This window comes from Mustela erminea, chromosome 7, assembly GCF_009829155.1.
Source record: "Mustela erminea isolate mMusErm1 chromosome 7, mMusErm1.Pri, whole genome shotgun sequence".
Classification (NCBI taxonomy): Eukaryota; Metazoa; Chordata; class Mammalia; order Carnivora; family Mustelidae; genus Mustela; species Mustela erminea.
The window spans coordinates 13,093,620-13,119,647 of record NC_045620.1 but is presented as its reverse complement, the minus strand read 5'-3'; the positions used below and the strand labels follow the sequence as shown (position 1 = coordinate 13,119,647).

Here is a 26,028-nt window from a genome sequence, read left to right as displayed (position 1 = left end):
CTGGGAGGTGGACGGCACAGACACCTAAGGACCAATTAAGAAACCACTGCCGTCCAAGAGGGATAACCTACAGAATGATATTTAGGACCTAACACTGTAGGAAAATGACACAAAAAAGGCAAAAGGACAGAAGAATTAGAGTTAAGTCCCTTATCTCTGACCTAGAGAATTTATCTCTATCTTACCCATCACCGCCTAGCAGGTGTTTTGTTGAGGGTGGGAGGGGTGGGCGGGAGGAGAGCAGGTTGGCAGGTGAAATCAATTTGGGACACATCAAGTTCGAGACACCCATGAACGACAGACAGGTAGGGAGGTCAGGTAGACGGCTGGCCCTCACTGCCTCATGACTCAGGAAAAAATCTAGGCTGGAAATAAAAAACGTGTGAGTCACAAAGCGATGAATGTGGGCGAGATCACTCAGGGAGAGAACATGCTGGGAGAGGGGAGGCCAGGGCCACGCTTTCTACAACGCCAGCATCTAACGGCTGACGAGCAGAGAGGGGGCCAGGAAAAGGGGAGGAAAAGCAGCACTGAGGTGGCAAAAGAAGAGCCAAGGAAGAGATGGTTCCCAGGAGAAGGATGAAGGGCACCGTCCAGTGCGTCTGTCAGATGGAGGTGGAAAAGTATGGAAAGCTCCACCGGAAAAGGCAACAAGCACTGAGTCTCCAAGAAGCTCCGTCCACAGGAAGCTCACGGAGAATGCTAAGACGCGCACATGGAGGGGCCACGCAGAAGGCACAACGGAGCTAGCAGGACCAACTGGGAGGTGAGGAACCCAAGAGACAGGAATACAGACACTTCGCGTAAGAAATCTGGCTTTAAAGAGGCCAGACACAGGGAGAGTGGCGAGTAGAATCACGCAGCGTCAACAAGAGGGTAGGTGGGAGACAGTTCCGTGTGCTTCCAAGTCTAAACGTTCATCAAAACGTTCAACAGACTTGCCCTAGGACCCCCAGAACCCCACTCCTCCTACCTACATTTATAACCAAGAGAAATGAAAACATCTATCCCCACAGAAACGCGTACAAAATTTTCACATCGACATGTACTCAGAGTTGCCAAGAAGTGGGAACAAGTTGAATTTCTATGAACGGATGGAGGAGTGGAAACACAAAACATGATATACCCACAACATAGCATTCTTCAGCCATAAAAAGAATAATGTCCTGAGGCACATGGGTGGCTCAGTGGGTTAAAGCCTCCGCCTTCCCCTCAGGTCATGATCCCAGGGTCCTGGGATCGAGCCCCGCATGGGGCTCTCTGCTCAGTGGGGAGCCTGCTTCCTCCTCTCTGTCTCTGCCTGCCTCTCTGCCTACTTGTCTGTCAAATAAATAAAATCTTTAAAAAAAAAAAAAAGAATGATGTCCTGACATATGCTACAGTGTGGTAAGTCTCGAAAGCATTATGTCTAAGAAGTCAGACACAAAAGGTCACAGACTCTGACTTCGGTTTATATGAAACAACCAAAATAAACAAATTCACAGGGACAAAAGGCAGACTCGTGGTTGTCAGGGGCTGGGGTAAAGGGACAATGGGGAGTGATTATTAATAGGGATGGGGCTTCTTACTGGGATGAGGAAAATGTTAAAAATCGATCGTGGTGACAGATGCACAACTCTGAACATATTAAAAACCAGTGAGGTGTGTACTTTAAAATGGAGATGTGTACAATATGTGAATTGTATCTCAATAAAGCTTCTGGTTTGGATTTGTTGTTTTTTTTCTTAAAGTCTGTGAAATTCTGGGTTTCTAGGTTCCCAGGAGAGCTGGAGATGGGTAGAAGGACCTTGGGGTAGGGGTCGGTAGGGCCCTACGATATTGCCCTCCACCCCCACTAGGAGACGTGGACTCTCCAAACTTGCTCCCCTCAAGTCAATGGTAAAGGACCCACCATCAAGGGAAGAAACCTATTTGAAAGCTTCAGGCAAAAAAAAGGGCCAGGATCTCTCAAAGACCTTAGACCTGGTACCTTAATGCTACGAGCATTTAGAGCAAGAAAAGGACATGGTTCTTTTTAAACTAATGTTGAAAACGGTCCATTTTAGATCACAGTCTTCTGGAATAACAGAGGTCACATAAACATAATAGCATGGGTCAGGCTTCAGAAATGCCCCCCCCCAAAGAAAAAAATGGGGCAAACACAAAGTTCTCCACAAGTGAACCACAAAACAAAATTGCACGCACAGGGCGACAGGATCCCACGAACAGATGCACAGCCTATGACACTCTGGCCGAGAGAGGGTAGATTTCTCATTTGGAAAGCCATTCTCCAACATCTGCAGAGTTCTGGGACATGTTAAACCTTCTTAGGAGAGTAACAGTCTGGTAATCTAACTCACAAATAAATGCTTTCCGTTGCACAGTACAAGGGATGGCATTTCTTGGGCTACAGAAGAGCCAAAATACAGTTAAAAATACTGATGCTCATTTTTTAAAAGAAAATTCTCAGTACTGCTGCATCACACTGTGATTTAAGAATGTTTACGGTTATATTTTCTTAAAGAGTTTCCTTAGGGGGGGAAAAAATGACAGAAGGTCTCTATCTCAAAGCCATCCTCATAAACAATCCCTTTGTGAAACAGTCTTCATTTACATACAACAGTGAGAACAAGGATCCTGTACTAATTAAGGTCTGGGGCTGGTTAGCAAATTGCTGTAATTGTATTTTCTCTAGCATCCTGTCTCAGAAAACATATCCCTAACCCAGGCAAATCTCAGCAAGAATGATACTGTTCAAGATTTTAATATCTCGGGCTTCCGCTGCATCTGTGCACAGTTTCCAAGTGGCTCATTCCCTTGTGCGGGTGACATTACACAGACATTTTTAAAAATGGTTTCAGCTTTGGCAGCCTGGCATCCACACACCACAGTCATTACCGCAAAATGCACACAGAGCAGGATCAAGAGGCAAGCAGCCCAAACAGGGGAGCCTTTGTATGGAGACGTGAACTCCCAGAGACCATCATTTTTCAGACTTCAAGTCCCTGGCCTTGGAGGGGCTTGCTCTGAGTCATGCCTCGTGTGGCCAAAAATCCTGCAAGGAGCTTTACTGTGAGCAGTCTCCTGCAGAGAATGCAAACTGACAAGCCACTTCTGACCCAGAGATGTGTGCTGTTGGGTTTGCCCACGTGGGCTCTGAGAAACTGACCTGCACCAACCACATCTCCAAGTCAGGTGTTCTTATGGGGGGGAGGGGCGGGGGGGGGATAGATCCGGGCAACACTGGCCGAGCCACAGCCCTGCTGGTGAGCAATCGGATGGATGCACACTCCCACGTTGGAGAATGGACAGGAGCACCCCAAGGCGCCAAGTCAGCTCATCTCACTCATCTACCTTGCAGACATCTGACTTAGCACCCTTGGGATAGAGCACTTGGCTCTATGTACAGAGGTTGAAACTCGAAAGACAAAACCTGACCCCAGTTCTCCACTTTGCCACTCGATTAATCCCGCTGAGCCTCCGTTTCCTTGGCTGTAAAGTGGGAATAACGACACATCTGCATCCCGGCGTTACTGCAAAAGTCCAATGAAGTAGGGCGCCTGGGTGGCTCCGTGGGTTAAAGCCTCTGCCTTCAGCTCAGGTCATGATCTCAGGGTCCTGGGATCGAGCCCCGCATCGGGAATCTCTGCTCAGCAGGGAGCCTGCTTCTGCCTGCCTCTCTGCCTACTTGTGATATCTCTCTGTCAAACAAATAAATAAAATCTTTGATTTAAAAAAAAAAAAAATGAAATGAAGTAATAGAATAGCATAAAATACCTGGCACCCAGTAAGTACTCAGAAGACACCAGCGTGGCCAACACACCTGACATCTAGACGGTCCTTCCAATTTGTACCTGAGCCTCTACCCTCAAACACAAATGTCAACCTGGCATCTTAAAAGCTGGAAAGCTTTGTCTCCAGAGAACTAAAAGGCTCCAGTAAATGCCCAGGCTGGGGTAATGGCAACGACTGGCTTGGGGATTATTCAAGTTAATAAATGGGTACGTGTCATGGGTGTACAAACTGAAACTTAGAAAACCCAAAGGGTCACAGGGACCAGATATGGGAATAGGATGACAGAATCCTGAGTCAGTTATTGGAGTTTCTGCATGTCCCAAGCAGAGGACAGCTCGGGGCCCGCTCTCCACCTCCAAGTAGGGAATGATGGTACCAGTTTCCCAAGATGCCGGAGGGGCCACGTCACCTCCTAAAGAGCCATCTCCTCCCTGGCAGGGGCAGTTGGTGGGACCAGGTGTCCAGACATCAGCCCTTCCCTGGTCAAAGGCCAGATGCACGAGACCAGGTGAGCAACTCTCCCAGGGGACTTTGTCCTGTTGACTGTGAGGAGGCCATACACTGGCTCTGCTCCCCGGGGCAGCCCTGGACCTCCGGCCTTCCCACCAAGCCTGTGAGCCAAGGGACCACCTTATATCCATCCTTTTCCTGCTCCCATTAACCAGAACGGCCTTCTCTGGCTCATAACCCAAGAATCCTGACTGGATGGTGTCGGGAACAGCGGGCTAGAGGAGTCAGTACAAGTTCGCTGGGTCCAGGTCATCCCACCGTGGACTTCAGAGATAATCAGGACTGACGACAGAGGTAAGTCAGCCTTTACAACCATCCCACTTTGACTCCGCCACCTCAGCTCTTCGCCACCTGAGCCACCCAGCACGGCTCCAGGCCTCTGTGAATGTAATCCATGCGCCTGACCCAAGGCTCTAGACACAAATGCACCCCCTCACCAGGCCACCCACCCCTGCAAGACAGGAGCTCAGCTCCACGAAAAGAATGCCAGCCAAGGCGGTCCCTGGGGGAAGAGAAAGGTTTTCCTCAAAACCAGGGGACCCCTTCCATTCCCTCTCATGGTTTCCCCACCACAAGGGCCCTGGGAAAATCAGTCCCAGCCGGCCGCAGCAAACTTCTCCTCATGTCAGAGAGGCCAACAGGACAAGGAGCCGGCCTTCTGCGAAGCCTACAACTCTTCAGAGTTGAGCATGGCTCTCCCCTATTCTCCACGCCCCCGTCCTAGAGGTTCAAAATGGGAGAAACAGTAGAAGGTGGTAAGTAAGGCTTCCACCTGACAGGCCCATCCATAGAAGCTCAACGTTCCTCCTCCTCCTCGGATTCGAATCCCGGCTAACGCTTCTGAGAGTGCACGCTATGGCCCGGTTCTGAGCCCTCCGTGTGTGTGAGCCAATTCAGTTCTCCCCACAATGCTCTGGTTTTTCCAAGCCCACGGATAAAAGGAAACTGAACCGTGAAGAATAACCCAGGCAATGGGGCGCCTGGGTGGCTCAGTGGGTTAATAAGCCTCGGCCTTCAGCTTGGGTCATGATCTTAGGGTCCTGGGATCGAGCCCCACAACGGGCTCTTTGCTCAGCAGGAAGCCTGCTTCCTCTCTTTTTCTCTCTCTCTCTCTCTCTGCCGGCCTCTCTGCCTACTTGTGATCTCTATCTGTCAAATAAATAAATAAAATCTTAAAAAAAAAAAAAGAATAACCCAGACAAGGAGCAGGCCAGACTGGGAGCCCAAGGAGTCCGGCTCCAGAAAAGGTTGTTTTTCCTTTTTTTTTTTTTTTTTTTTTAATCTATACTAGAACACATGGGTGGTTCAGTCGGTAAGCGTCTGCCTTCTAGGGTCCTGGAATCGAGTCCTCCTCACGGGGCTCCTTCAGCAGCACAAGTCTGCCTCTCCCTCTGCCTGCTGCTCCCCCTGCTTGTGCTCTCTCTGAGAAATAAAATAATGCAAAAAATAATAATAATAAAAAAATAAAATCAATCAATAAACCTCTGTGCCACCCTGCTTCTCAAATAGAAGGGAGTGGTTGAGCACCGCAGGCTAGAGCCTGAGAGAGAGGGAGGCTACATTCCAGCAGAGGAGACTATCAATAAACAAATCGGAAGTACAAGGTCACAGAGAGGGCTATGAAGAAAATCTGGAGTGAGTTTGAGGAGCCTTCTGGAATGCCATAAATGTTCAATTCTCTCGATCTGTGGGTTGTGGTCCCACAAGTGTATACGTGTGTTTAAGTTTATCAAGCTGGACACTGATGATTAAGTTAAAATGTACCAGAAAGCAGTAAACACATGGCAGATGGTAAGAGGCAGCTTTCTCAGCCCAGGAGTGAGAGGTTACAGACAAGGGAGAGGAGAACGCGGCAACGATCCACATGTGACGAATCAGAACTGGAGACAAGTGTACGAACTCATGTTCAGTTTAATGGAGATAGAGAAATCGTTAGTCGCGTGTATACACACGGGTCAGTATACACACAGACGTTGCCCTGCTCTGTTGGCCAAGAGGATCAAGAAACAGAGACATCTCCGTAGCAACAAGCACACTGAGGAACCAGAGCCTGGTTTCCAATGCTACGCTCCAGTAAAAGGAACCAGGGTGCCCAAGGGAAATTGGCTAAATCCAGGGCCGAGGCAGAAAATACACAAGATGAGCCTAGTGCATCTTTTAGTGGCTAAAAGTGAGAAAGCGTTAGTCAACCAACCCATCAACCCCACTGATAACAAAGGGACACACACAGGAGTTAATGAAAGGGCGCCTCATGGCCCCAGCTGGACCATCTTTTCAAAGATTTTATTTTTAAATGATCTCTACACACAGCGTGGGGCTCAGACTCCCAACCCTGAGATCAAGAGTCACACATTTCACTGACTAAGCCAGCCAGGCACACCCTTAGAGCCAGAACATCTCAAGCAACAAAATAAAGCAGCCCAACGGACTACAACCCAAGTTTTGAAATAACAGTGTCATGCTGCTACAAATGACTAAGTAAAGAATAACTGGGAAAAGGGACAAATCTGTCAAAGGGAAGACTTCCAAATAATTTGGGTACAAGCTCTGGCCTAAGGAGGTACAGTGTAACACCCACTCAGTAGGTGTGGGTGGGCATCGTGACCTCCTTATGAAGAATCCGGCACAAGAGGCTGGTGACCTGACCCGGCCAGCCAGGTGGTCAAGATCGATAGCACCAGCAAGAAAGCACACCCGGGGTTCGCCTGGGTGGCTGAGTAGGTTAAGTCTCTGCCTTCAGCTCAGGCCATGATCTCACGGTCATGGTATCAAGTCCCGAGTTGGACTCCCCACCTTCCCCTCCCTGCCCTGATGAGTAGAGAATCTGCTTCAAGATTCTCTTCCTTTCCCTCTGTCCCTCCCACCCCGCCTTGCTCTCTCTCTAAAAATAAATGCATAAATCCTTCTTTCTTAATGTATCCTTGATATGATGCGATGTGATGAAAATGCTACTTTACTCGGTGCTCTTCCTCCAAAAAACCCGCAATCCCAGTCCCCCGGAGTCCAGTCATGAGGAAGACATCAGATAAACCTCAACTGAGGGACATCCCACAAAATACCGGAGCGGTACTCCTCAAAACTATCAAGGTCACCAGAAACAAGGGAAGTCTGAGAAACTGACAGCCAAGAGGAGACTTAGGGACCCCTAACTATATGTAACCTGGTTTACTGGGTGGGACTTCAGAACAGAAAAGCGACCTCAGTAGAAAACCCAAGGGAATCTGAACGACCTTCAGACTGTAGTTGATAAGGACATACCAACAGAGACTCATCAACTGTGCCAAAGGCGCCATGCTAGCTGCGATGTTTGTTACGGGGAAAAGCTATCACTGTGCGTAGTTGTGCGGGGAGTGGGAGAGGTGACATGGGAACACTCTGCACCATCTTCCCGACTTATCCAGAAACCTAAAACTGCTCTAAAATTACAAGTTATTTTAAAAATATAACAGAAAATGACGAAATGGCTCCTCCGTACTGGGTGGCCAACAGAGGCCTCCAGGAGAGAGAGTCTTAACGATGAATCTGAGAGATAAGAAAGAGAGGCAGCAGGGTCCAGAGCAGCATGTTCCCGGCAAAGGACACAGGACACACAAGCCCCCCAAGAGGGACCAGAGGGGAAGGAGGTGGGCAGCTGAAGTGTACTCGGGGAGAGAACCTGGTAGACTCCCAACAGGAGGTCAGAGGGTGAATGAAGGTAAATGGGTTGACCCAGGTAGGGAGGCCACAGTGACCTCCAACTTGAGCCGAAGGGCACTGGAAGGTCAGCGGAAGGAGTTTGCAAGATACGCCCCATCTGATCCATCTTCTAAGCGTACCCTAGCTGCTGAAGGGAGACCACCAGAGTGGGACAATCAAACAAGGGCACCTAGGGGGATCGTCCCTTCAGGTGCCACAGTCACTGGGAGATACAAGCTGGTAAAGACCCAGGAGCATCCAGGGGGCTCTGAAAGATGAGAGGGCGGCTCTCCCACCCAGGGTGGGGGCTCTGAGCAAAGCAGGCCTCCCACCCCGATGGATGGTCCCTGATTCTGACCCTTTTGGAAAAGTCTCCACAGGGATGCCTGATGGCCCAGCAGGGTAAGCATCTGCCTTTGGCTCAGGTCATGACCCCAGGGTCCTGGGATGGAGTCCCACGCTGGGCTCCTTGCTCAGCGGGGAATCTGCTTCTCCCTCTGGCTGCTGCTCCCTGCCCCCGCCCAACCCTTGTGCACACGTGCGCACGCTCGCGCGCTCTCTCTCTCCCCCTCCCTCCCTCCCTGGCAAATAAATAAATAAATAAATAGATAAATAGATAGATAAATAAGTAAGTATTTTTTAAAAGAGAGAGAAAAGAAAAAGGAAAGTCTCCACATCGACCAACGGGCATTCCTGGGCAACTGAGTGCCCAGGAAGGAAGCGCCGCCTTGGCGGTAGCAAGTCTCTCCGTTGGATGCCATCCCATATTTACTGTGGGGTTGCTAGGCAGAGCCTCAGCGTCCTCACCTGCAAAGTGGGAACAACACCTCCCACCTCCTAAGGGGACTAAAATAATTCAAGAAAAGGCTCCTGATACAAACGCAGCCCTCGTAAATACGCTCAGCGAGCGCTACCTCTACAAGAGAAGCCCAAGGTGGAAGGCTCTTAGAATCTGACCCAACACCCCATTTTAAAGGTAAGAACATGAAGGGACAGAGACAGAAAGTGTGCACGTGAGGAGCCCAGGGAGGACAAAGATCCCCATGTCCCCCTCTCTGGTCTCTCTGTCCCAAATTCCATTCTGACCACAAGGGGAATGGGACATGCTCACTCATCAGAAACCGTCTCAAAACACCTCTTCGAGAAAGGTTCTTTCCTTACTCAAAACCTCCCCATAGCTCTCCTGATCATTACAGGTGCTGCTGGCCCAGCAGGGGTGGGGGGAGGGGCTGTGATGAAGAGGCAGCAGCTCTTCGACTAGGCCCACCGGCCACAACGCCTCAGTCTGCCTCTCCATGGCTCAGGCACACCCTCCCCCACTCCCCAGGCACAGACCACCCACCCCTGCAGCCTGACCTTCTCACCTAGGGCACCCCCACACACACCCCCAAACCATGCCGCCCCCCCATCTGTGAGGCCAGGCCCCAACAACAGCCAGTTTCCACTTCACAGCCCTCATTATCCGACCCTCATTTTTGCGCCAAATGAAAGGGCTATCTTATAAAAAGCCTCAAAAAGCTTTGTTGTTTTAGATGCCTCTAGGGAGCCACTTCTTATAATGCTCTCTGGCTAGATTCTAGAAAGATCTAGAATCTTTCTGGCAGAGTCTAATAACCCTCCCCCCAGCCCTCCCTACCACCTCCGTATCCCTCAGCTCGGAGCAGACACTCAGTGACTTGTCGAAGAAATATCCTCACCTTAGTACAACCATGAAGCTTGGAAATTAGCATTTTCATCAACCAAAGATGGGGAAAATGCACCAGTAGCTCATTCCTAAAAACACCCTGAAGACAAAAACTGAATAACTACTTCCTTCTGGGAAGCCTCCTACAACCTCACACAGACCAGATGAAAAGTACTGATCCCACAATTAGAAGATTTTGAGGAGAGGCCCCTGGGTGTCTCTGTGGGTTAAAGCCTATGCCTTCCGCTCAGGTCATGATCTCAGGGTCCTGGGATCGAGCCCAGCATAGAGCTCTGCTTACCCCCCTCTCTCTCTGCCTGCCTCTCTGACTGCTTGTGATCTCTGCCGTCAAATAAATAAAAATCTTAAAAAAAAAAAAAGAGGATGATGATGATTTTGAGGAGTCTAGATTCCAAATTAAAACAAACATCCGTGTTTGCTCTGATTTGCTAACTTTTGTCCTAAATGCAAACACTGGCCCCAGCATTCCAGAAAGTCCTACATTTCCTCTGTATCTCTAACCAAGACCACCGTTTTCCAAGGAAGTGAGCCAACTTTGTTTCACTTCCATGATTCCAAAGAGGCCTGTTATTAAAATCAGAAACCCAGCAGCAGCTGGACACTCCGGTTGCTTCTAGAACATTCTCTATTTAAGTAGTGAATTCCTGAGAGACCCTGCAGAGAGGCAGCGAGCTACCCTCCCCCTCGGTCATGATACACACGTAAAATATACTGAGGGGACGATCCCCATACCAACCCCCAACAGGCAGAGACCTACACAGACACACAGGGAAAGGAAATCAAAAGGAGAGGGATTTCTCCACAAATTAGGCCCATCCATCAAAGGTTCCTCTCAAAATCGGAGGAGTGTTACAGCCACGGAGCTGAAGCCACACTTCACTGCACGACGACAACCAGAAAAAGAAATTCCAATTTCCTCCTCTGCTCAGGAATAAGATAATACAAGATTTTTACTCACCTTTGGAGCGAGTAGAGATATCCATGCCCTCTACCACCTCCTGTTCAGTTTTTATTTCCTCTTCGGCCAAGCTGAAACAGAGCAAATTATGTTCACGTTTAGGTAGACTGAGAACTTGCCCCATGGGGGCCACTGTTAAGTTCTAAAAACAAACCCACACTGAAGACAATCCCCCATCCTTATGCAGGGCTGGGGGGGGGGGGTGCCCACACTGGATTTTCAACAATGTGCTAAGACTCCTAAAGGAGTTCTTCAAACCACTAGGTTGTTCTTTTTTTAAGTCAAATTACTATTCCAGTTGTCATGCTGTTGGGGGATGCAAAAAAAGCACATTTTTAGACACACAATTACAATCTGCCCCGTGCACCAATGAGAACCCAGACGGCAAGTAAACAAGTTACCCCTTGTTAACACCAGGTTCAGGTTGGAGGTGGTTCGCAGGGTACCCCAAGTTCTGATCTCTGAATTCTGCAAGGCAGAGAGCACTTCCCAGACCTCCTGGCTAATTCTTACAATCTCCCAATGAGGCAGAACAGGAAATACATATATATATATAGGTTAAACTGCAAAGTAGGAGAATATGCCCAGGTTAGAAGCAAAAGGCCTGGTCTCAGAACATTCATTCAAACCACTTATTCCAGGAATTAGGCTTGGGGTGTCCATACCCCCCATCCTCTAGATGTTTCCTCTCTGTTGCACGCATGGCTTAGAGAAAGCATTCAGCACTCTTGAGCTGTGACTAATTATCCCCCACCACAAAAGTGGAATGAGGAAGGATTATTTAAAAGACAGGCTGAGAGATGGGGGTTGGGGGGATGGGTAGCAGGAAGCAGGCCCCTAGGCTGGGAAGGTCCACCAGAATCTTCTCTCACTCTCTCAGCTGGAACTCCCCTTGAGTAAGAGTACAGACCACTTCACGTGTCTTCCCCCACCCCCCGACACACACACCTTCCAGGCAAGCCAGTAGAGTTCTGCTTATTTACAGGTGCAAAATGTTTTGAGGTGCTGGAACCTTCCAAGCCTTCAGGCTGACATGGCAGTGATAAGAATGTGAGCAAAGTACTCGTAGCGGCAACTCCATCAGCCTGTGATTCACCATGAAGAAAATGGGTGCATCACCAATTGATACGGCCGGAATTTTCCATTTGGAAGACTCAGAGCCAGGACTGGAGGGAGGGCTGAGCGAGAGAGGAAGGATTAGAATGTCCCTTCTGTGGTCCGTGGTCTGAGACTGTGACAAGACAAAAGAGGAGTCCAAAAAGGCCTGGAACCTCAGGGTCAGATGGAGATGGCTTTAGGAGAGAGCCATGTCTCATACCTAGGGCAAGAGGACTCGTGATGGGAACCAGAAAGGAAGGAAGAAATACAGCTCAGAATAAAATTAGAACTTCCACACCTCAAACTTAACTAGTCCCAGCAGAGAGAAGAAAGGGAGTTTGAAATTGGAATATTAACACATTAAGCGCTCTGATACGGAATCCTATTAACAATTTCATTTACACTGTGTCCGTGGAGAAAGCTGGGACACCAATCGCCAAAGAAACAACCGGCATTTTGTCACAAATGGTTTCCATCAGAAGCAGACTCTTAAATTTAAACACTTCGCTAACATGCAATATTACGAGGTGATTTGTGGAAGGTGATTTTAGCACAAAATACTTTTACTCCAACTTCAGAGACATTCTCAACTCAGAAACACACACTGCCAGCAACACACACGCCGCCCAGATGAGTACTTGCTGATGGTTTCTTGCCTGGGGTGACTGGAAATACATTTTCATAAAAAAATATACACATCTATCAAGCAGCCCTCAGCGATGGGGAGATGGTCAACTTGAAAAGAACAAATAGCAACCTTGATCTTTCTAGCCATTAGAATTCTGCTTCCCTCTCTGAAATATGTGAAATCCTAAAGTTCCTACCTACCCTTATTCTGAGGGACAGAGAAAAATGCTCATCTGGGATCCTATCCAAAGGTACAGTGATAAAACAGGCAGAACAGAGCCCTTAAAACCCAACTGAAGGATTTCTGCAGTGATGAAAACATTCGAAGGTGTACTGTATTGATCATGGAGGACTGCATTCCCAAGAACAATTATCTGGCTTGTGGGAGCCCAGGAGGAGAGGGAGTCCTTCAGGCAGGGATGCTGCTGAGAAGCCAAATGCAAACTAGTTGGGTGGTGGCTATTTGCTGCTGCAGAAAAGAGGGGAGAAAAGTGAAGCGGTTTTATCTTTCCAAGTATTACAAGTGGGCCCCATAATCACCTAACTTTAGCAACAGCACCACCAGCTTCAGCCAAGGATTTCGAGCACAATTTCAAAAAACCATCTTTTCTCGCAAATCAGCAAGCCATCCTTTCAAAGGGAACCCATGCACACACATGCACGCGCGCACACACACACACAATAACTTGCATTTGACTAAAGGAAATTGCAGTGTCTCTGCGTTAAAAGGGAAAAAAACTTCACTTACAAGAGCAAAGACCAGAATGCAAAATGAGTCATACTGAACAGCCACATCTAAAGGGACTTCCTTTTTTCTACACCACTGATCTCAGGTTTTTTCTGGTGGTTGTTGTTTGTTGTTTTTTTTTTTTTTTTCTGGTTTAATGTTAAGGACTGGTATGTTATTAAGGGAAAAAAATTATGACTATTACATCAAAAGTGGTAGTGAGAAAAGATCTGTACCTATCTGAATGACCTACAGATCATGGTCAATTTAGGTTAAAAACTGTTCAGTCGTTTGGAGGGAAGAAAAAAAAAGTCAAATAACAATAATTGTTAAAAAGAAAAGGCAGCTGCACCTGGAGAAAAGACTTTGAACTCTTGTCATTAACACATTAAAGTCTTAGAAAATACACAGCATCTTTCCTATCTGCTAGCTTCCAGCAACTACAATTATTTAAATCAAAAACAATGGAACAACAAGCCCTTGTTTCAAACTGACCTTACTTTTTTTTTTTTTTAAGGTCCACTGGGGAGCTGGGGGCCCACTAAAGAAAAGGGTAAAATTAGCTGAAAACCGAACAACAGCCTTTCACCCCAATAGGAAAATACACCATCAACTAGTTGTATACAGGGTCTGTTCCCACTGCCACCCCTCTCGCACTCACATTTGCCCTAAGTCACTTGCCTCTGGATTTCACAAACTGATACGTTTCAGGCAATTAAAGAAGAAATAACAGCGTCTGCAAATACAACCAAGACTTGCCCATCCGGTCCCAGAAAGAATAAAAGATGTGTCCCCCAGTGCCTGAGGAAGAAAACCCAGGCTTGCTTCTTAACCTGCACACATTGAAAAAGAGCAATTAAAAGTTGCAGAAGAAGTGCATCACCTCCAAGATGTTTTAAGCCCTCTGATTATTAATTCTGAGGACTCAGGGCTGGTCCGTAAGTCCCAGGAATGCCATCCCCTCAACACTTTTCCAGAAGAGAGAGAGAAAGAAAGAAAAAACCATCTAGTTTTGACAGGAGAGAAAAAAGAAGGAAAAAAAAAAAGCCTGGATACACAATGCCCAGACATTTCCTTTCCCCAAGTGCCCCTACTATTTGACTTTTAACCAAGAATATCCAACCCAGCTAGAATATATAACCAGCATGCACAAGACTCTAGTTCTACAGAGGAAGCTCTCATCCCACAGCAATTCCAAGAATCATGCATCATTCGCAAGGACTTTTCCTGTAGCTTTTTACTTTCATTCAAAATACCAAACTGGTCCAGGCTGTAAGAAATATTTAATCCCCAAGACACAACATCTTCCTCTGCTAGATCACAAAAGAGTGAACATCAAAATAAGAAAACCATGCTTCCCTAAATCTGCAATTAATTTTTTTTTTTTAAATTGGGGGGGTGGGGGGAAGGGAATGGTTAGCAGAGCAGCTTTATGTAACACTCACCTAAAACAGGCAGAGTCATCGGGAGCTAAGCTATTTATGCAGGATTCTTAAAATGGCGTCTGGCAACACTGCCTCATTCCTGTATCGAAGCTAAAATGGTAGCAGGTTGTTCAATAGCTGCGGCTCTCTTGTGGAAGCAGCCCTGCCAGTTTCAAAGCCACCTTCCTAAATATCAGAACTAGGAAAAGCTCAACCAAAGGACACCAACAACCCAACGTTTAGAAGCTTAAAAAAAAAAGGAAAAAAAAATCTGCAATGACAGGGGGAGTTTGTGAAGTCACAGGTTCCTGAGGAAAACCCTTTCCTTTTAGATCCTGAGCCTTCCACACGAGGCTCTGAAGACGGGGGCCCCCTTGCCCTCAAATTAGGTGGGTGGGAGGTTAGGAATTCTGCAGCCCTGTGGCTTAAAAGGCAGGCAAGACAGGTGTCTCCACAAATGCAAAAATGTTAAAGGGAGCAAGCTGGGGAGGGGGAGGAAGCCCATGCCCCCCTCTTGATACATTAGAAACCAGCTCTGCATCCCTACCAACAAGGAGCTAGGTGAAAGCAAAGTGTGGCAGGGACAGCAGCCATCTGAGAAACCAAGCTAGAGGGCTGCACCCCTGTTCTGAGGCCAAGGTAAAAGAAAAAGGCTGTTTATAAGCCTGAAAACGGCCACCAAACACCCAGCCAGTCCTAAGACAGTTAACCTCAAGGAAAGACAATCTGCGTCTGCAGAGGAGGAAAAAAAAACAGTCAAACACTCGCTGAGCCAATGCACGGGATACTCACAAATCAGATTTTTGTCCACCCCCAACAGAGCCCTGAAAATTAACAATGGGTTTTGCAAAACCCGCTTTTCAGAGGCCGAACTAGCAGCCTCACAGTGGATAATGTAATTTACTGGTACAGGTCTGAGAATTGGCCTCACCACTCTGGCGCTGAGTGGGGAGTTTCAAGGTGACTGCTTTTTAGCTCCAGGGGAGAAAGGAGGGCATGGTGCCCAAGGCTGTGCCGGGGCAAGGACGGGAGGTTGGCTCCTCGCCGGCCGGTAGGTAGGTAATCTTGATGAGGAGGGACAGGCTGACAGCAAAGCCAGCCGCACTGCTGACATGGCTCCCGCCTGCTTGTTTATCTGTAAGGAGAGTGGGGAGTGGGGGGAAGGGCAGCAGAGCCTCAGCAACCTGGAGCCAAGGGTGAATCCTCACTTGTTTTGCATTTAAGATCAAGGAGAAAGGACTTCTAAACGGACTCCCTTCCTAAGTCTCTGCTGTGGGGTGGCCAGGCCCCTTTTGCATGTACCTTTCTTTCCAGGGTCAACCAGAGGCAAAGCCAGATCTGGGGCCTCGCGGCTGACAAATGTTTGTTGCCTCTGCCACAGGAGAGAGAAGGAGAAAGAAGGCAAAAGAAACAAAGAGATCACACATTGGAAGTGGTTGGACTTTTTTAAAAAACCTACCTTGGCCTCCAGGGTTTTCTGGGTCACTGTCATCCCCGCTTTTTAAAACGTGACTCATTTTCCCCCCTTCTCCTATTTAAGACCTGAAGAAGTTCTTCCCCCGACAGTTCGCCCAGGGAAAGAAAAGCCGGAATGTTTTGTTTAAGAGAAAAGGGGTTACAGGACAGAAAAAAGAAAAGAAAAGAAAGAAAGAGAAAAAGCCATTGTTTTCATCCTTAATTTATAATCCAAGAGGCCCCATTGTTTCTTTCTTTCTGACTCAAATCTTTGAGCTGTTAATTATAAAAGTAACTGGACGCAGCTCCAACAGGCGAACTATGTTCATGCGCAGCAATTAGAAAAACTCTGTAGAAAGTTTACTGAGTGATTATATATAATTAATTCCTAGTTACAGACAGAACACTGACCATTTTCTGGAGCTAATAAAAGCAGTTACTCCCCCTCCCCCACGTGAATGCCACTTAATTTCCCAAAGCAGAAAAGTGAATCCATCCTGGAGGGTCTTGAAGGAAAAAAAAAGAGAGAGAGAGAAGAATCAAAAGCTCCAGTGTTGTCTGTCTGTTCCTTGCAGCTGTGATGCATCCTCTTTAGGGACTGAGGAGGCAGAAGGAAAACGGGAAACAGCCCAAGTTCCGTGCCTCCCTCTGAAATTTATAACTGGGGCAGAAGATCAATCTACCTTGATGTAAAAAAGGAAAAGGGGGTGGTGGGGAGTGGGCAGTGGGCGGTGGGGAGGGAATGCCCCGGGACTGGAATGTAGGAAACTCTTCAGCTTGGCAGAGAGGCTTCTCCTAAAAGGAACAAAGATGGTAGAAACTTCCAGAAGGCCCCTTCTCAGTCTGGCCACTCCAATTGTCAATCTGTAACCTTTCCTCCAAGTCTATTGGTTCAAAGGCTGGAGAGAGGAGCCCCATTGGGCTGCTCTGTAAGCCAGCACTGCTGTCCCTACCTAGTCCTGCTGCAATGCAAACATCCCCCCCCCCCTTAGTGAAACTGGGAAATAAGCTACTTTGGAAGCAATTAACTTTTTACAGACTCATGCTTGGTGGTGGCCACAGTACCAGAGGAAAGCGGCCAGCTTGGTCCAGGGCTGGGAACTTGCTGGGACTGCACATATGAAAACAGACCTTGGCTTTGCAAACCTGTGGGAGCCATTTTAATGCAAGTTTTTAAAGGACAAATGCCTTGCCCTTAGGTTTCCTTCCAGCCCAACAAACACACCATTATGCAAACGTTGAAGGCACCAAACCAGGAATCTTGTGATTAGATACTGCTTCTAGGGAGGCCACAAGAACCTCAATATGTAATTTCCATTTACAGCCAGGAGATAAGAACAAAGAAAATAGCTAAGTGTCTGGACTGACTTGTGTGGGGTAGCAGCACTGTTCAGTTCTAAGTACACAACATCATTAACTGCCTGCACTTCCTAACTCGAAAAGCTGGCCTCGCACTGACTTCTCTTAACTCAGAACTGGTGCATTTCTCGTTATTAAATGAGCCTTTTTCCTACTGATGCTAAAAGGTGGGTGCCTGGACACTAACTTAAAGGAAAACAGATTACTGACTCCATAAAGTTGGCATAAAACAACAATTCAATGTATTTCCAGCATTTACAGTCATGCTAGATTGGTCTCCAGGCTGGAAATTTATGTAGTGAACTTCTGGGCAAATTCCGAACCTAACACTAAACAAGCGTCTACTTTTTTTTCCCCACTCTTAAGTTCTAGCTACAGCATTAAGAGATCAGGGGAAGTGTAAAAAGTGAGAAATAAATCATAAGTAAAGGCAAGCATGCATACAGATGTGTGGGTCAGGCTTGGGAAGAGGCCAAATCTGTTGTGCAAGGAGTCCCAAAGCAAACCAAGTTTGGTGGTGGGTGGGATTGTACACTACAAGGACCCTAAAAGGGAGTGCTGACATCCCTGGCCCCACACACCAGCACCACTACCAGGTTCTGCCCTCACCCATGTTTCAGGCTCTGTGACACTAAGAACAAGCACTGTCGTTACATTTCACAAGCAGATCACCTACCCAGAGTTCTAGCTAACATCCACACAATCCCAATTAAAGGTCTCCAGTCAAGTCACAATGAACTGAACATTTCTCCCCTGTCTGAGGGTAAACAGGAAGTGTGATCTTCAATCCTAGCAGCAGGTTATCAGGAAAAACAGTGGATTCAAACAGTCACCTAAAATCAAGACACTATTAAAAAGCCCTTATTTGGTTCCTGCTAATGAAAGCCCCCCACACACACCACCACCACCAATTGCTGTAGCCAAGACCCTCTGTTACAAACAGACCCCAAGTGTCCGCCAAACTCTTTATACATGGTCACAGAGGAAATGGATTGCTTTACTTACCCAACAAATGTTCAAGCAACCGTCTCATTTTTCCACAGTTAAGAAGAGAGAACAGGCTGGCAGATTTGGGACTTGATCAAAAAGGAAATTTTTTTTAAACAGTTACATGGGATTATTAAACACACACACACACAACACCACAACCCAACAACTGAATATGGAATGCCGTCATGAGCCACAGATAGGATTTTATTTCCTCTGCGCTCCATCACCCAGGAGGGCAGAGGAGGATACAATGTAAAAGAGGGAAAAGAAAATGAAAACAAGGAGAAAAGATGCATTAGTTCATTGAAAATCATGCAAGAGTAGAAAGCTGAGGAATTCAAAAAGAGTCCTCACAGATTTGTTGCAGGATGTTGTCCAAGCTCCCTCCCCCTCTACACACAGCCCCCCCACCCCCATTCCCTACTCCAAAAACTTCCTCCAAAGCCTAGAAAACACTTTCAGAAACATTTGCTGGCTGTAGGCTGGCTTGCAGAAGAACACTCTGTATCAACAGAAGTCAGGAAAAAAGGCTGAACAATGTAGTTGGAAGTGCAGCAGCCCTACAGGGAGAGAACAGACCATGAAGACACACCATCACCCACCTAGGCCCCAGGAGCCAGGCTCTCTCCTTAGCACTGCTCTGCTGAGGGCTTGGTTCTTTTTAAAACACACGTCCTCTCTTGTCAGAACTTACTCCAGCCTTCCCAGAACCTCTTTGGAGAGGTAAACTTGCCTGCTTTGCTGTCTGCCATGAGCTCTCCTTGGAGAGGAGCCTGCTTGCTTACCTTCCATTTTCTTCCCCCAGCAGGCATGTGACACAGGAGAAGACAATAGTGCAAGGGGGGGGGTGGGGGAGAACTGCTGAGAGAGAGAGAGACAGAGAGAGAGAGACAGAGAGAGAAAGAGAGAAAGAGAGAGAAGAGGAAGAAAAAGAAAAAGAAAAAAAAAAAAGCTTCTTTTTTGGCATTCCAGGATCTAGCTTCAAACTATTCCAGAAACACCATGTCCTGGTGAAGAAAAGGTGTGCCAGGCCTTTGCTAGTTTGCAAAATCAAGCTATGGCTAATGGCTCCTTAGCCATGTGACCCAAGAAAGCAAAAAAATTCTCTCTAAACAGTTCCAAGTTAACCTAAGTGCTGTGGGGGTGAGTGTGGCACGGCCAGCCACAGAGAAATCACACTGCTCGCCCACAATTCGGATGTCTCAGAGGGAGGGGGAGAAAAGATGGTTAAAAAGTCGAGCTTACCTCTGTGGATGCATTGTTAACACTGTGTAATGTCAATACTTATAAAACATGGAGGACAGGCTCCTAGTTCTCACAGAAAAAGGGTTTGGCACTTCGGCTTGATGATCTGGCCGCCTAATAAAAGCTCATCCCCGATTGGCTGCCCCGGCAAATCGGAGTGTAAGGCCGCCCGGGATTGGCTGAAACACTTCCTGAGCGATTATCTTTGTGAGGCTCTGGTGAGCAAGAGCCATCCTGTGCATAGAAAAAGACAGGCTAAGCTAGGCCTTTTGCTGCAAGAAAAACTTGGGAAAGGGGCCCCCAGACGCACTTCTCCCACACCCTGGCTCGATTTCCCGGCACGGGCAAACCAGTGCAGCCAGCCTGACCTGCTCCAGCAAAGCCTGAGGCCCGGATGCCACTGGGAAGGGAGTTTTTGGGGTGAGCTGAAAGGGCTCACCCTCACCTGCCCCCACAGAAGCGGCTCTTGGCTGGGAGGAAGCCTGGCCCTTTTCTAGAACAATCCAACAGAGTCGTTCTCCCCCCCACCCCGGAAGGGGGGAGGGGCAGGGGACGGCAGAGGGAAGCGGAGGAGTGGGGAGCCCCAGGAAAACAGCCAGCGGGGGTTAAGAAAAAGGGGTTTGAGGCAGGCCTCTGGGGAGCTGAGGGAACACAGACAGGACCGCCGAGCCCCGGAAATCGCTGCAGAGCAGCCCTGGCTTCTCAGAGCAGAGGACTCGGGCTGCTGGGGAGAAGGGGGCGAGCAGAGTGGTCAAGTTTGCATAGTCATTGTCAGAACGCCTCCTGGAAAAGCAGGCCAGAGAGCCATTTGCCCGCGGAGAATCTAACTTCTCACCACCCCCCCTCACCCAGGACTCAAAGGAAAACCAAAATGGGTTCCTGCCTCCCTGCCAGGATGCCAATGGGGGCCCCCCTCTCCGTCCTTACCCTAAGAAAAGCCCAATGCGCTCCTAGCAGGCCACATGCCTAGATCTACAAACTTCCCTTCCCCTCCCGGCCCCCTCCCCCACCACGGAGGCCTGCTAAACCTGTCAGTTAAACAAAAATCTGACTTCCGTATTAGTCTGCAATGCCTTCAGCTTCCTGCCTATTAACCCTCTCTCGGACTCTGGGCCTGGCTGGGAAAAACTAGGCCCTGAGATCGCAAAAAAGGCCTGTGGAAAAATACCAGCTGCAGCTCTCCCGGCAGATGCAGAAAGAGAGAGAGCGAGCGAGCCGCTGTCTCTCGCCTTTGCTTCCCAAGGAGGCGTGTACCTTCTGAATCCAGGGCACAGGCAGTGCCTCTCGGTCTGAGAAGCCATTTAAATCCAGAGGGAGAAAGAAAGATGTCAAGCCTAGCGAGGGAACAAGAACCCCCATTATTAGCCAGGCCTACACCCACAGCTTAGCCCTTCCTGCTACAATCATCCCTGTATGTATGTTCTTGGGGAACTGGGCCCTCGGTGGGCAGACAAATCCCATGAGCTTTATAAGGATTCTTGCTTAAATTTATTTCCACAGAGAACGGCTTCTTTTCGTCCCCTAAGGCAGATGGAATAGCGACTTCACACACACAGACCTACTCTTGGCAGCCCCCCACCCCCATCTCTGGCACTGCTCCCCAGTAAAATATTAACTAGTTTTTCGGAGCTACTTATAATTCCACCCATTTCAATAGTATTAGGAGGTCTTTGCCTGTTTCCTCCCGAAAGCTGCCTTTGTAGTTGGTCTGTACCCTGAGAAAGAAAAGGCAAAGGCAGAAGGATCTTAAAAATGTCCATGCTTGCTTGCTTGCTTTTTTTTTTCCCCCCTCAAAGACAAGGTGCTTAATTAACAAGATTTTTTTTTTTTTTTTTTTTTTTTTAAAAAGCAAGCTGGAGCAACAGAAGCTAAACAAACACCATTCTTCAGAGGCTGGAGAAAGCTTCCAGAGGTGACGCAGCCATATGCCAGGAGGTAAAACTATGGCCCAATAAAGTCTCCCCTCTCCTCCTAAAATTAGGACTCATGGGCTTTCTGGTCCCACACCGTTCGTTCCCACAAAGAAAACGTAGCGCTGATCGCCTGCTCTCCCTGCCCCCACCCCCCCCCCACATGGACAACAGATGCCCACCTCGTGCACATAAATTCTTCCTGGCTGGGAATCTTATATCAAACAAATACAAGCCAGGAACCCACACAGAACGTACTGCAGGGGCAGGGCCCAGCTTTATGAAAAGGAAGGGGATTTTGTTGCTGTTGTGTACTGGAAGAGGCCCAGATGCAGGGAGGGACACCTCCATCACCAGGCCTGACAAAGGTCCAGCAGTCAGGACAACAGGCCTGGGCCTCACTAGAAGGGAGGGGCCCCCTCTTCCTGCGGGTGGAACAGAGTACAGGGACACCAAGTCAGGGACAAGAGGTGGAGGCCGGAGCTAATCAGACGGTGCTGTGTGCTGTCCCTCCTGGCGGCGTGGGCAGCAGCCCTCCCCCACCATCCCCTAGGGAACACTGTCTACCTCTGCGGGTGCAGCTTTTGGGGGAACAGACGTGTCTCTGAGTCTGTGGCAGATCTCGTGTGCCACCAGCTTCACGACCCAACGAGGAAATGAAATATGCCACTGGTGCTCGTGGTGGATTTTAACCTGGGATTAAAGCTTGTTGCATAAGCAGCTGCAGCGTCCGGCTCGCTTCCCCCACCCCCCTCTGATCACTTGATCACTTGAAATGTTTTCTGGGGCAAAGAGCAGGAAGCAGCCGACTACTCTGGCAGCTCTGCTCTGTCTGAGGAATGCTATTGGCATTCGGGTAAGTCTGAGGTTATCAGAAAGACAGCGATTGGGCTGGGGACAGAGACAAAGGTATGGTGGCAGATGGAATCCTGGGAGGGACAGGGATTGAAAAGGAAGCCTGGGGCAGGCCTACTAAGGGCCAATCCTGTGCTTGATGGAATGTGCCTGATAGCCCAGAAATAAACCAACGTTGCCAGCCTCCATCCAGAGATCATTCCGTGGCCCTTCTCAAACACCCCCTTGCACAAAGTAGCCCCAACAGCCCCGGCATGCTTGCCCTGGGCCCAGGAGAGTGCAAAAATCATCGCTTTGCACTGATGACTCCATGAGGTACGGAGCATTGTTGGGAGATTTACAACCCAGCCCAGAGAGGTGACGTGAGAAGCACAAGGTCACACAGCTGGCAGGTGCCCAAGACCAGATTTCCAACCCAGTTAGGACTCCACAGCTCTAAACTCGGTACCTTCACCTTCCTCTAAGGAAAAGGACAGAAGAGAAGCCGAGCCAAACAGAGCAGAAACAAGGCTAAAATCTACCCAAGAGGGCGCCTGGGTGGCTCAGTGGGTTAAGCCGCTGCCTTCGGCTCAGGTCATGATCTCGGGGTCCTGGGATCGAGTCCCGCATCGGGCTCTCTGCTCAGCAGGGAGCCTGCTTCCCTCTCTCACTCTCTGCCTGCCTCTCTGCCTACTTGTGATCTCTGTCTGTCAAATAAATAAATAAAATCTTTAAAAAAAAAAAATCTACCCAAGAACAGCAGGATCTGCGTCTTCTTTGAGGAAATGGACTCCTTTGAGAATAAGTTTTAAGTACTGAAGGATGGAGCTAGGAGACCTTCAGCTCAGACTCATTTAAGGCCCAGAGAAAGCTCCTCTCTCCCTACAAGCCTCCAGCAAGATGTTAAGCACTCTGCCATCTCTAAAATGAGGTTTTTTATATTCCTGGAAATCAGTGGTTCTCAGTTAGGGGTGGGTTAGCCGCCCCCCACCCCAGGGGATATGTGGCAATGTCTGGAGACTTGGGGGCTGTCACACTTGGGGGGGAGAGGTGCTATTGGCATCTGGTGGGTTGAGAGCAGGGAACATTGCTAAACATCCTACAGCAAGGAACAGACACCCCACGACAAGGAATAATGCTGTCCAAAATGTCCACAGTGCTGAGGTAGGGAAATTAATAAGCAATGAACTAATAAAAAGCGATTAAAAACATGTCTCTCTTCATATTCCCAGGGGATGGAGAGAATCAGGAGACAGAATCAGGCTTACGGAAGCCAGACGGAGTGTCTCAGTGATAAAGCTGGCCTCAAAGGAGAGGAAGGGCTGACCCGGCTCCCTTCCCCAGGCAACTTACTGCCGAGGAGGCCTCGCTGAAACGGCTCTCCACTCCCGCTGGCCTGCAGCCAGCCGAGCAGCGGGAGGAACCGCGTCGGCAAGCTGCATCCCGAAGATAGCCCGCTCCCGGACTAGGAAAATAAGCACACTCCGAGTTATCTGCCTCGAGCTAGCAGCAGGCCGCCCGTCCGTTATGTGAAACGGGCGGGACTGAGGCAGGGAAGTGTTTTAAATATCTTGTTTTGTTTTGTTATTTTTTGGCCAATTGGAACCGAGGCCGGCTTCAGGCACGGTGGCAGAAGGGCTCACCTTCAGAGCATGGAACTGACCGAGTCCTGTTACAGCCACAAAGACGTAATTAGGACTTGTCCCTACCTTGGAGAAGAGGTGCCCTCCAGAAGGCTTTTTTTTTTTTTTTTTTTAAACTTCCTAGGAGGGGCTGGTTGGTAGGATCCAAAAAATGGAGGGAGGCGGAAAGGGCAGGTGGAGGGGAGGGGAGGGGTGCGGGGTACATGACCATCAGGCAGATGGCCTCAGTGTGGGTGCGGAGAGACTTAAGAGATGCAGGAAGAAAAGGACAATCAGAAGGACGATGATTCAGGACCTCCCCTGACCTGCTCTTTTTGTCCCCAGCAATCACCGTTATGTAAAGAGGAGCACGTGTTTATTTCCTGTTTGTTTCTTTGTCCCACTAGACCAGTGGCAATGTCAGGAGACATTTTAGGCTGTCCCATCTGGAGGAAGGGGGCTGCTACTAGGATCTAGAGGGTCCTAAACACTTTAACAAACACAGGACAGCTCCCCCCCTCGCCCCACTACAACAGAGAACTAGCCAGCCCTGAGTATCCCTAACGCCAAGGCTAATAAGAAAGCCTGCTCTAAACGGAAAGCTTTAGGAAGGGAGAGCCTGGTGTGAAATTCTTCACCTTTGTGCCCTACAAGTGGCAGAGCTCAATTAAACGCCACCTCCCACCTGGACAGAAGCACTCGGGTCTCCCACCTGAGCACCCGCTCCTGGTCTCCCACCTGAACAGGGCAGGGGAGTTAGACTGGGAAGAAACTGGAGTATTTACACACATGCACAGGCTGCAAGCAATCCTTTGCTAAGAAGTCAGACCTCATCCCTTCTCTGCTCAAAACCCATCAGTAGATCCCACCCAAGTGGTAAAAATGGCCCACCAGATCAGTGCCCTGCTCCTGATCACTGACTCCACTGCGTTCTTCTGCGCTCCCAGGGCTCACTCTGCTCCCTCTCCTCCCGCCACCCTGAGCCTCCTCCATCTGTTCTTCCCACCGCCTAACCATTCCCTCCCTCCTGCAGCCCTTCCCCGTTACTCTCCAACTTCCCCTCCCCCAGACCATCTTCCCTGCTCCCCAAGCCACCTAATACAAGCCCTGTTTCCTCCTGGGCCTACACGTATCTGCCTTCCTGCCTTCTCCTCTGCCATCACTATGTCTTCCCCTCCCCGCGCCCTCCCAGATGCCTCCCCCCTGCCTCAGAGCCATCTTCTTCCATGTTAACCTTTTCTCTTTCCACATCAAGAAGCAGAACCGTGCAGTGACTGAGTGCGTCGCTGCTGGCATCAGACTCTCTGATGTCTGGGTGTGAATCTTGCTGCCGTACTAGCCAGCTGCCCCGCCTGGCTTGAGGTACAGAATTCTCTGTGCCTTGATTTCCTCATCTGTACAATGGGAACAATAATAATACCCACCCGGAAATCCACTGCGTCAAGGTGGTCAAGCACGAGTCGCCACACAAGACACAGTGAGCACTCATGCAGTTGCTTTTACCACGTCCCTCTGATGACTCTTAAAAAGGAAATTTCTGGAGGCTTCCAAGTCATTTTTCTTCCTTTTCTCAACATCAAAATTTCCAAAGGAGGGTAAGGATAAACCCCACTGGCTGGCACGCTCCAAGCTTTATGTCCAGTGCTATTCCAAGCACTTATCCTCCCAAACCTGCAAGATGGGCTCCATATATTCACCATATATTCATCAACCCATTTCCTTGATGAGGAAGCTGAGGAACTATCAATATCCCCTCCCACTAAGAAAACATCTCAGGTGCCTGGATGGCTCAGTCGGTTAAGCCTTGGCCTTCAGTTCAGGTGCGATCCCGAGTTCCTGGGATCGAGCCCCACATGGGCTCCCTGCTCCACCTGGAACCTGCTTCTCCCTCTGTAGCTCCCCCTGCTTGTGCGTGTGCGCACGCGCGCGCTCGCTCGCTCTCTCTCAATTTGTGTCAAATAAAAAAATAAAATCTTAAATAAATTGAATCTTTTTTATTTCTTTTTAATAAATTGAATCTTTTTAAAAATCTTAAAAAGGGGCGCCTGGGTGGCTCAGTGGCTAAGCATCCATCTTCAACTCAGGTCACGATCCCAGGGTCCTGGGAGCGAGCCC

General features: G+C 48.7%; 1 protein-coding gene and 1 long non-coding RNA gene across 22 annotated transcripts in view; one reads left to right on the top strand and one right to left on the bottom strand.

The window, feature by feature from the left end:
• Positions 1-26,028, bottom strand: part of ZMYND8 (zinc finger MYND-type containing 8) — a 140,246-nt gene that overhangs the window by 104,324 nt on the left and 9,894 nt on the right. For 9 of the 21 annotated variants that reach the window (XM_032350427.1, XM_032350429.1, XM_032350431.1 and 6 more), the window contains one exon: positions 10,623-10,693. In XM_032350427.1, coding sequence (XP_032206318.1) covers positions 10,623-10,693 — 71 coding nt within the window. The other 12 variants (XM_032350437.1, XM_032350447.1, XM_032350448.1 and 9 more) reach the window with 10 other exon arrangements.
• On the top strand, positions 20,778-25,812 carry LOC116594863. Its single transcript, XR_004287450.1, has 3 exons — positions 20,778-20,958; positions 21,397-21,482; positions 23,524-25,812. It is a non-coding gene; the product is annotated as an uncharacterized LOC116594863 (long non-coding RNA).